Source organism: Numida meleagris, chromosome 3 (genome assembly GCF_002078875.1).
Source record: "Numida meleagris isolate 19003 breed g44 Domestic line chromosome 3, NumMel1.0, whole genome shotgun sequence".
Lineage (NCBI taxonomy): Eukaryota > Metazoa > Chordata > Aves > Galliformes > Numididae > Numida > Numida meleagris.
In genome coordinates this window covers 66,923,697-66,935,354 of record NC_034411.1, presented here as the reverse complement: position 1 = coordinate 66,935,354, position 11,658 = coordinate 66,923,697, and the positions used below count along the sequence as shown (strand labels likewise).

Below are 11,658 nucleotides of genomic sequence, written 5' to 3'. Positions count from 1 at the left end.
GTTCCTTGATGAGAAGCTCAACATGACTTGATAATGTGCTTTTGCAGCACTGAAAGCTGATCTTATCCAGAGCAGCATCAAAAGAAGCACGGCCAGAAAGTCGAGGAAGGTAATTGTCCCCTCTGCTCTGTTGTTGTGAGGCCCCAGCTGGAGTATTGTGTTCAGCTCTGGGGTCCCCAACATAATAAGAAGGACATGGAGCTGTTGGAGCAAATCCAGAGGAGAGCCATGAGAGTGATCAGAGGGCTGGAGCACCTCTCCTATGAAGACAGGCTGAGAGAACTGGAGTTTTTCAGCCTGGAGAAGAGAAAGCTCTGGAGAGATCTTATTGCAGCCTTTCTGTACCAAAAGGGAGTCTACAAGAAAGCTGGAGAGGGACTCTTTATCAGGGTGTGTAGTGATAGGACAACAGGTAATTGCTTTCATCTAAAAGAATGTAGATTTAGCTTAGATATAAGGAGGAAATTATTTACTCAGAGGGTGATGAGACACTGGAACAGGCTGCCCAGAGAGGCTGTGAATGCCCCATCCCTGGGAGTGTTCAAGGCCAGGCTGGATGGGGCTTTCGGCAATGTGGTCTAGTAGAAGGTGTCCCTGCCCCTGGCAGGGGGTTGACTAAATGATCTTTAAGGTCTCTTCCAACCCAAGCCATTCTATGATTCTGTGATTCTCTGACTTGCGCTAATGCTTCTATTCAAAGAAAATCAGTGTTTTTCCTTCTCTCTTAAAACTGAAGATTCAGTCACTGCAGCTGGGGCAGAAAAAGAGGAATTGTCTCTTATTTGTATACTGCTTCTTTTTCACATTACTTTTGTTCCGTAAGATTTATCAGCAATGTTAGTATTAGGGAATGCTAGGGATTGGAAGCACAACCAAAGAGCTATGCAGCTTTGCATTTATAACCCTCCAGATGAAAAAGCCAACTGTTTCATGACAGCCTCCCATAATGCATCCTGATGTTTTGACATGTTTGAAGTGGCTTACTTAAAACTCTGAAGAAGAAGAAGCAGTCTTAAATGGCTTTCCTTGTGCCTATGAGTAGAAGTTTGCATAGAAATGGTCAATAAGCTAGTGTGACCGTGGTAGATATTGCATCTACAGGGTCAGGACTAGTGATAGTGAATGTGGACATGGACAAAGGAACAGAAGGGACATAGGAGTATGGGTAGGGAATGAAATGGCAAGGAGAGAGATTTGAGAGAGAGAAGGTTGGTTTGCTTCCCTTTCCTAGAGGTTGTAGCTCTGTAAAATTTCCTTTAGCCTCCAGAATGAGGGGGCAGGGGGAGAAAAAAGCAAATAAATATTTTGTAAATGTTCTGCTGCAGATCTCAAGTATGAAGGGAATGCAGTAGGCTTTTCAAGCCCTTCTACAGGTAAGAATAAAAACTAGAGATGTGCTCTGTTGTTCAGGGCTTTGAATAAAGGCTAGTAATGAGGTATTGTCATCATGGGAAGTTGAGTCTTCAGCTCAAAGTAAGTTTTGCTCTGGCACCTGACCAGAAGAAGGGTTGTGACAATCTTTGATAGAAGTGTGTGCAAGCTTTTCATGGCAGGTTGGGGGTAGTGCTGGTGGGGAGTTTATATAGTCTAAACATTTTTATCAGGACCATGGAAGACCATGCTGTTCAGCTGATATGTGGGGATGATTTTCCTCCATTTTACACATTCTTTTTTCTTATGGACTATCTCTGCCTTAGAGAAGAACATTTTGTGCTTAAAAGCACTTAAACACATTCTAAACAGGGTGCTTTCCTGGTATAGATAGCACTGCTGAGGTAGGCTTCTGCATTTCTAGGTGCTGGAATTGCTGATTGTGGAGACAAGAGAAAAATGAGTATTTCTGCTATTAACATTTTCAGACTATGTGTATCCTGCTGCCACAAGATAAGCCTGTGCCATTCCTAGAGGTAGTTAAGTAACCTCTGAATCTCTGTCCCTGTGAGAGAGCAAGCGAGAAGGGCCATGCCATGTTTTAAGGAGCCCAAAGCATTATATTTCATATGGAGGTACAGCCCTAGATGAAAATCATCAGACACTGGAATGAGAGGGAAAAATTGCTATTACTTTGCCTCAGTCCCAGAAAAATGGGGAGGAGTGAGAGCAAGAAGCACCGCAGGCCTGTGTCTGAGGCCTAAGGGTATAGCACCTCAGGTGGCTTGGGGTTGCTATGGGGAGAGCCAGGCCTGCCTGGGCAGGGAGCCCATTAGCCATCAAGCTGTGACCTGGCATTTGTGTTGACTATAGAAACCCAGGGAGAAGGGGCCATTTTGTGCTGGAGCTGGAGAAGGAGGCCCGAGCTTTTCCTGCTGTGGAGAGCAGCACTGTGGAGCAGTCAACAAGGTATGGGATGGGGCAGTACTTCAGTGATGAAAGCATTGATAGCCAGGCTTCGAATGTACTTGGCTGCCAACAGAGCCCAGAATCTCTGCTCTGTTCCACTTTCCGGGAAGCGAGGGACTGCGGGGAAGGGGAAAACTGCTAAAGCCGCTCTTGTCAGCAGCTGGGCAGGGAAGGACAGGAGGTCAGTGCATGCTTTTATTTGTTGGCACATTCACAGTTTGAAGGAAGTTGTCGACCACATAAGGTAAGACTTCAAAGTAATCCACAGAAATGAGTGGTGATGTAGAACCACGATGATGAAGGAAACCTTGTGCACAAGTGCTGGCGAAGCCCAGGTCCCAGGAGGATCAGATCAGTGGGGTCTGAATGCTTCTCTTCTTACACTCTAAATAAATGCTCGGTTTGGACTTCATAAACATATATTTGGAGAAAGTGCAGTGGTTAGAGCAGCCTTTTTTTTATAAGAACAGTATGTTTTGGCTTCGTAAGTGCTCGCTGTACTCTTTCACAGATCCTTGTTTTGATTTATATCTTGAGTGTTCTTGTTTGCCTTCTCAGATGAAACTGTATATTCCTTTTCTTTTTATAAATGTTTTGAATCTAGCTATAAAGGGCAGCAGATGAAAACACACAGTAATCCCCCCCAAAAGATGAATTGGTTTACTAACTCAAAATCCTGGCTCTTTTTTGCTGAGCTACACAAAACTTATTTTAATTATCTGTTGTTAATTATCATTAACAACAGGTTGTGTTGGTGTTTTAATCTAGGGTCGTATTTTGTGGCTAGACAGTACAGAAATTAGACAAAAGATGAAGGTCAAACAGTATAATTAAAAATACAGAGCAGCAAATTGTATCCAGTAATAATTCACTTTCCTGCTGCTAATGAAATATGCTAGCACGAATTAATGGCTTGTTACTTAAGCCTGCTGGAAAGACTTTGTCCCAGTACAAAAGGCATTCAATCTGAAAACGTGTGCGTACCAATCTTCTAACCAGCAATCGGGAGGTTGGACATAGCTATAAATCCAGCATGTTCTGGGAATAGAAGCTGGCAAAAACACTCCTCGCAAAATATCAGGGCAGGATCTCGCTGGGATTTGGACGGCGGCTAATGTAACAGAGTGCAGATGTTTATGTGGACCAAAAGACGTTCCCAGAAAAAGAATATCATACAAACACATGCTGATTTTTACAGCAGAAAAACAAGGAAGTGGGGGATAATAAAGCATATGCTCATATATCTGATGAAGCGTTTGCTGTTTTGCTCAATGTGCCTGTACTGTCAAGGCAGCCTCTGCAGGGTCTGCAAGTCACTTGGGTCGTGGCTCTGGGGCCTGACAGAACATGAAGCCCTTTCCTCTGATTTCTAGGGAACTTGGGTTAACTCTTCAAAATTCATGGTGACAGAAGTACTGCATAAGTATAGGGCTGCTGACGGTTGTGAATCTTATGCGTGACACTGCATGCAAACTTTCATCCTCCTGTTTTCACGACAGCCTATCATGCTTTGGCCTAAGTGTAGGTCCTCTTTCCAAAACCACTCTCCATCTCACTTTCCCATGAGGAAAAGTCTTGCTGATCCAAAACAAGGGCGTCAGGGTCTCACTGCTCTATGGGTGAAGAAAATATGAAATATTATTAGGCCTTTCCTTCATTACCATATACCTCCTCAATATTCAATTTTTTCACAGACCTAGAGGGTTATAATATGAAACCAAGCAGGCTGTTTGTCCCCATTTTGTATACTTGTAAAGTTGTACTTTTGTGATACTCAAGATAATTTTTTTTTTGAAAGTGGACTTTATCTATGGCCAGATTTACTATTTTGCCAGAAGTTTTGCTTTATCTGGAGAAGTGGCAATTTATATTCCCACTGCTTCACTCCCCTCAGCCAACTCAACCTTATTTCCATTTTCTGTATCAAAGCCCATTCAGAAAAATCTGAACAAAGTAATTCCCATTAGTTTACAGCCATATCTGAATGATCTTCATCTGAACTCTGCTGCCTTCAGAGTGGCTTCTTCGTTCTTGTTTCATTCTTTTTTTTTTAATAGCTGTAGGAGCGCCTGCTTGTTATTTTTGTTAGCAATGTTTAGTTTAACTGGTATTTTTTCTTTAGCTCTAGGCTTCCCAGCACTCTGATTTTTTTTTTCTTTTTTCTTTTTTTGTTTTCATTCTCTCCCTACTCTTGATAAATTTATAGTTGGCTGCACCATCCTTGCTTACAAATCCTCCCCCTACCTTTTATTTTGAGTGCAAGATTTGGTTAGCTTTTCACCACTGATTTAAAGATACTCTAGCTTCTCCAGTGTTAAAATCCTTAGGGATATTTCTTGAATTTGACTTTTCTAATTACATTTGTTAATTCCTTCAAATTAGTCCTTTTGGATTTTAACACTTTACATACAGATCTGTTTTTATGTTTCCGTTTCAACCCAGGTTGTGATCACTTCTCTAACATTTTCACTGCTTACTTAAGCAGTCACAACTCTCATTTTGGCTCAGTGACTGTTTTAATGCATTTGTAAAGCACGGCAAACATTATTTTTTAGTACTATTCTAGTAAAAATCTTTATCTTCATTCCTTATATTAAGTAAATCTAATGCAAATAAACTCTCTTTAACTCATGCTGGCTATTCTTAAATGTAAATACCAGATTATCCCATCACCTTTACCATAAATTCAGTCTTTCCAAAGTATCTCACAACCTGCTGCCAAGGTATGATTACTTTTCTGTCTCTTTTATATTATGCTTATGAGTGTCAGCTTTCATGTCTTATGTCACTAGTTCAGGCTCTCACCTAGGCATCTGTTGTAGTGTATGAACATACAGGCTTCTTCACATCGATTTTGCCCAGTTTCTTGGCTGGGTTCAGTAAAATCTTGCACTTTGTTTTTTGTCAACAGTAACACTTCCTTCCTTGCTTTTGTCATCCTGGCCCCTGTTGTTTCTTCGTGTCCTCTTTTATCTGAATTTCCTCTTCTCTCACATGTGAAACTCAGAGATCTGAATTGTCCAGTTCCTTCCCAGGGTTGCTTAGTTTGCAGCTCTTATTATCAGGCCTGTCCAGTTGCAAGAGACAAAATTTACCCTAGGTATTAGGATACCATCAACCAAGGAGGTACAAGGACCAGTAAGGTACATCCTACACTTCTATGTTCAGCCTTGTGACTGCCTCTTGTGTTCGTTAAATCAGACATCATTAGTGTGACTAAGATCAATAGCTATTTTATTTGCAGTGGGTTTTTGTTTCTTTGTTTTTTAAGAAAAGGGCAGAAACCATATGCCCACATCTGTCAAACAGATTCTGCAGACCAGTGAAAAACAGATGCTTAGAGAGCATTGCTCAGTGGTTGGCTACAAGTGAACTTACCTCTTCCTCCCCTTTGCTCCCAAGAAAGAAATCTTTCTGCAAAGTCTTGTTTCTTCCCTTAAAAAGACAGCTCCTTTTTTTTTTTCCTTTCTAAATGATTTTGCACTTGACAAGTGAGTAGAACAACTGTAATTCCAGATGTGAAGAGAGCACATATACTTCAGAAATTCTCACAAATCAAGTTTTGCATTACAACTGAGTGACTTTAGTAAAAGTGGATTATTTACAGAGTACAGTTGTCAAAAAGTGGCATTTCTTTCAAGTTCTTCTTCTGGCCAATCTCAAATAATAGTTTTGAGTGAGACAAATGGGGAGAACATAGATTTTGAGTGTCAGTATATTTTGTTCTGGAAAAAATTAAAGCAAAAAGTTTCAATTCTTTTATTGTAAAAGATTCTGAGATGTCAGATTTCATGTTTGATTAGCTAAGCTTTCAAGAGTGTCCTTAATAAACTGGATGGAGAAAGGAGGGCATATCATTTGCTAACAAAATGCAGGGGGATGGGGTTCTTGAAAAATTTTGGCCCAGAATGGTTCTTTCCTGTTTTCCTCAGGCTAGCAATCAAAATGGGAAAAATTAGTTTTACCCAGTTCTGTTCCAGCTATTAAAAGGAAATTCCTTTCACTAAAGGAAATGCTGAATAACTAGTTCTCTAACAAATGTTCTGTGTGTTATTTATATATACATTATATATAGATGTCTATAGGATTGGGAATTTATGCTATTTACGTGGACTGTTCTCCAGATCCAGAGTTCACAGGTGATTTATTCTTGAGAAGGAGCAACATGGATGAAGTATACCACATCTCTTCTACTGAGAAGGTCCAGCAGCTGGAAGGAGAACTAGCGGCGCAGCTGGAAGAACTGAAGGCACAAATAGAAGACAACGGGGTACTTCAGGGAACACCAAACAGGGCATACAGGTACCAATATTTTCCTGGGGAATGATGGAGAGAGTGAGATTGTAGCAATGCGTTGTCCTCTCTTCTCCTCAATACAAATGAATGTAATGTGTCTAAATAACTATTCATTTTAGAAGCCTGAAGGCCCCTATGGGAGCCAGGAATAGCAGCTTTTTCATTGAGTCTGCCCCAGCATTGCAGCTGAAATGGAAGAGAATGTGAAAACATAAACTAAATCCCATTTCATGTCATGTATTGCAAACAAAACGTTCAATCTCCTTAGCACATCAAGTATTTCCTCCTTATGGTGAAGAGGAAGTAGCTTTAAACATAATGCTGGCATGTCTAAACAGAATGGTTGCAAGTAAGACAGCTGCTCTTCCTCTCCACAGCCATGATGAGATATTAGCTGTGACAGTGCATCCAGGTTTGGCTTCAGGAAAGTTGTAGACCACCTAGAGAATATTTGGAGGAAAACAGAGGTCAAGAAAGTTTGACTAAGACACTTGAGACAAAAAGGAAAGCAGCTGGACTTCTGCCTCCACTCAGTTTTCTCTGGATTATAAATCTTCGGACACGTGGGAGATTGCTGTAAAGATGAGGGGAATAAATTTCTGTTTCCATTTATGGATAGGACAGAAAATCATGGGCTAAAATTCAAACTTTCCAAATAGAGTGTTAATTAAACACTGATGTCTAGGTGGGGAGGTTGCTCCGTCCATGATTAGAGGCCTGTAAGAACAAGACAGATGAACACCTGTAAGCAATAAATAAACTTTTCCTGCCTTAAAGCAGTGGGAGTGCTGGGTGATCACAAAATCCCCCCCAGCCCAGCCTTGTTGTGGTTCTAAACTGTCCCAGTGGTATCTTCTGTGTATTGTTTTTGGCCAAGATTCAGAAGATATTTTTAACTGTCCAGTTTTCATCTGTGTTTTTGCTTTACATGCATTAATTTTTATTCATTTAAACAAAAATTTTGCAGTGTATACTTGCTGTAAGTATGTAGATCCATGAGAATTAGAACCCAGTTTTCCTCCAGAATCTTTCACAGCTCCTTGTCACGCAGGCATTTTAGGAAAGAAGCTGGCTAAGTGATGAAGGATGATCGTCAGGGAATTCTGCTACATAGCTGTGGGCTGTCATATGTGCCCAGAGAATTGACAGGCATCCAGCTGGATTATTAAAAGGCTTTGACTTAAATAAATAAAAATATCTTCTAATTAATTAAATCATACTTCTTGAGTGGAAGTTTTTATACCATTAAACTTTCTTACTGTTGATCATGCCATTTGAGTTGTATTGGGCCTGACCGATATTTGCTTTCCACCAGTTTGCACATAACATCTTGAACCGTTTATTTCCTTGCAGTTCTGTTCCAATTCCAAAAGATGCAACTTATTTCAGAAAAGAAAGAGAGAGAACACTGAAGAAAGTCTTACAGGTAGGTAGCTAAAGCCTACACTGGCTTAAAAAAATCTCTTTGTTCTTAGAATCATTGAACTGTTTGAGTTGGAAGGGACCTTTAAAGGCCATATAGTCCAGCTCCCCTGCAATGAACAGGGACACCCACAGCTAGACCATGCACCTCTCTGGGCAACCTGTTCCAGCCCCTCACCTCCCTTAGTGTAAAAAAATTCTTCCTTATATCCAACCTAAATCTCCCTTCTTTTAGTTTGAAACCGTTTCCCCTTCTCTTATCACAACAGACCCTGCTAAAGAGTCTGTCCCTTTCCTTTTTATAGCCCTTTACCAAGTAGCAACTAAAAATTCAAATCTCAGAAATGGATGTGTTTTGTGGAACGAAGAGCAGTCCAAGCCTGTAGCATTTGTTTATGTGATAAAGCCTAATACAAAGCCTAAATACTTTTCTTTATTCAACACTATTTCTTTTCAATGGCCTGAAAAGGAAGTCTGTTCACCACACGCTGTTACAGGTAGCGGAAGCGAAGCCCCTTGTTGTTCAGGCTGATGTCATGCAGAGGGAGTTAGAGAGCTGCTGGAGAAAGGAGCACGAAGCCGCAAGCTTGCCGCTGCTGCTGCACCAGGTGGGTTCGTGCTCGCTGCGCAGCTCGGGGAGGGTTCCCCCAGCCCTGCTGGCTGAACTGTGATGTTAAAATAGGGATGGCGTGCAGCTCCTGCCTGAAAACAGGCACGAAAGCGTTAGTACTTGTTGTATAAAACACTTCCTTCTATGATGTGTGATGTGAAAAATGCTGTTCTTTGCTTCTTTGAAGAATGGTAATCTCAGCCAGATCAGATGGGCTGGAGCAATGTTCTTGTATTTCCCTGATGCTTTTGCTCTGTTCTGTTACACCTGTGTTGTGGGTTATTTTTATTCCCATTTTTAGAATAGAACTCAAATTGCTATGTCCAATGTATGGAATTCTGCCGTCTGCCTATAGTCCTTTCTTCATTCCCATGATAATACTGCTTCTTTTTTTGTTTTTTTTTTTCCTCACTGGGACAACTTCTACTTCATCATATAAGTGTGTACAATATTTATATTATGAATAATAAATACAGCAGCACAGGTTTTTGGTGACCAATTACCTATTCTTTTGGTGTTACTCTCTGATGATCTATAAACTGCTTAAGTTTCCTGTAATGTTAAAAAGTTGTTTTTTTACTAATGTGTGGTATGTTGGTTATTTTTGATTTTATTCAAGTTTTTTACAGACAGAATCACTCAGTTAGTCCAGAGTAAATATTTGCACATGCACAGATGGAAGAGATTTTGTACGCACAGCAGTGTTATTGAGCAGCTCTATTCTCTCTATCAGGTAGGATCCCAAACCTAGCATCTAGCACATTCAGTAGCTGTTAATGAAAAACACTGTTTTTCATTGCTAACAAGAGTTAACAGTGGCTTTTTTTTCATCCAAATGAACAACTATTAACATTAAAGATAATTTATAAAACCTGGAAATCTTTAGATTTTGATATCTATTGCAGCAGCATAGCACAGATTAATATGGTTTCAAGCAATGCAACACTTACCTGGAATATTACTCCAACCCCTCCTTCCATCTGACAGTACATAATACAATTATATACATATTAGGCATTTATCTCTATTTAATTCAAGGTTCTATGGTTTGTTGAACAAATATAAGCACTTGTAGCCAAGCAGCATCTCAAGTCCAGTTCAGAAAGATGGAAGATTTTAACTTTTTATCTCTACTTTTATTGTTCTTATTTGTTATAAAAGCAGTCTTTCTTTTTTTAGTTCAGTATCTTCAGTATTCCAGGATAAGCAGCTTTTTCTGCAAATAAACTGCATTCTCTTACAGCTGAATATGTTTTTTTCCTCTTCAAACATGAATAAACGTCAAGCAGAATAGCTTATGTAACTGTATTGCCACTATTCTTTAGAGTTGTAATTCACATTTGTTGACTGAATCTTCTATTAAATTGTCCATTTGTCTATATTGCCAGTGACTGTATTTTCTATTGGGTATGGTTGTGTCAGCATTTTCAGTAAATCTTTCACTCTTTAGGTGGTTTGAGCTTTGTAGAGGTTGTAATTGCAGGGAATCGTGGTGGTAGAGCTTGGTAATGAAGACAGTAAAGAGACTGACCCCTTTCCCACATGAGCTTAATGCCAAGAAACAGAACTGCCACTTGCTATATGGGAAATGCGTGAGCTAAGGCCAGGAGAGAGAGCAAGTTGATTCTCTGATGCAGGCAGGGAAGTGGCAAATGGCTGTGCATGTGGTTATCTAGGTCCTGTGCTGTTAACACTGCCATGGTAACTCATGCCATTATTGATAGTTCAATAAAAAGGCAAAATGTTGAGTGGAAGATGGCCAAAGTGTTTTCCAGTTCCTGGCCAGTTCCAAACTGCCTCTAATCAGCATAGATGAGCATCTAGATGAGTGGTTCCCTGAGGAGAAGTTTTCTAACAACATCAGCAATATGTGCTTTTAAAAAACTGCACTTTTGCTCAGTCTTTTAAAGGAGCAAATTGAGTGAATTGGGCATTTGTATATGAAAAGTCTTCAAGTAGCACCTTCTCTGGTACTACTTGAAGAGTCTGACCTATTTAAGTGAATAAGACATGAAAGGATCACTACACGTTCTTCACCAATATTATTAATCTGTCTGCATTCACACTGATGACTGATTATACTCTCAGCTGTCTGCTTATGGTCAGTATTAGCTGCTCATAAAAATTCACTGTTTAAACTGAAGTTCACTTTTCCCCATTGGAAATATCATTCTTCAGCATTTAGGACAGAAATAAACTTTTGAGGCTACTCTCAAACTGAGATTCCTTAAGGAATGCAGTGACCTTCTAGCTACTAAGACAAGAAGATGCACATGTGCAAAAATGATAGTGTCTCTTCTGTATACCTAAACAGAAGCAAGTTAGTCACATCATGGAAGAATACAATGATGCAGTTCAGAGGGCTGCAAGGCTTTCAGCTGCAAGGGAGAACTTCCTGACAGGAAAGAAAAATCCAATGAATGTAGTGACTCAGGAAGATCTGATGATTTACACCCAATGGTTAGTGTGCCACCTGCACTCTCTGAAGGGCATTCACCGTTTTCTCCAGGTAAGATGAGCATTTTGAGCAGTGAAGTGTAATTATGCAACATTGAAGCCTTTGTAAACCGAGGAAGATAAAATTCACTGCAAAATCTAAGGGTTTGATGGTACTATGCCAGACTGCATACATTTGACTTTCGATTCTTTTAGCATATTAATTTTGCTGGAAAGGAAATAGGTAAATTCAGCTTTGTCATCATTGTAAGTGAAATAATGAGTTCCCTGGCTGCAGGGTAGACAGTATTGGGCCACGTGGATTAAGGAGATCTAGGACAAGAAGGATAAAACTTGAATTTTTTTCCATACTTGTTACTGTGGTGATGTTTTGATAGAGCAGAATGTTATGAAAGGGTTGAGTCATCTTGATGAATAGTCTGTAGATTTGAGGATTATTTGTTTAGGCATCACCCTTTGAAGACAAATATGAACACATCCTGATTTTATAGTTGCTTTAATGTTTTTATTACATGAGTGCTACAAGTCATCGA

The 11,658-nt window shown here is 40.0% G+C and overlaps 1 protein-coding gene across 1 annotated transcript in view; it reads left to right on the top strand.

Annotated features, from left to right (window-relative positions):
• The window catches only part of C3H6orf183 (chromosome 3 C6orf183 homolog), a 72,726-nt gene continuing 63,264 nt past the window's right edge, over nucleotides 2,197-11,658 (top strand). Inside the window, exons 1-6 of the mRNA XM_021392872.1 lie at nucleotides 2,197-2,340; nucleotides 6,465-6,642; nucleotides 7,990-8,062; nucleotides 8,556-8,666; nucleotides 9,288-9,401; nucleotides 10,983-11,177. Coding sequence (XP_021248547.1) covers nucleotides 6,506-6,642; nucleotides 7,990-8,062; nucleotides 8,556-8,666; nucleotides 9,288-9,401; nucleotides 10,983-11,177 — 630 coding nt within the window. The 5' untranslated portion in view covers nucleotides 2,197-2,340; nucleotides 6,465-6,505. The remainder of the gene's footprint in view (nucleotides 2,341-6,464; nucleotides 6,643-7,989; nucleotides 8,063-8,555; nucleotides 8,667-9,287; nucleotides 9,402-10,982; nucleotides 11,178-11,658) is intronic.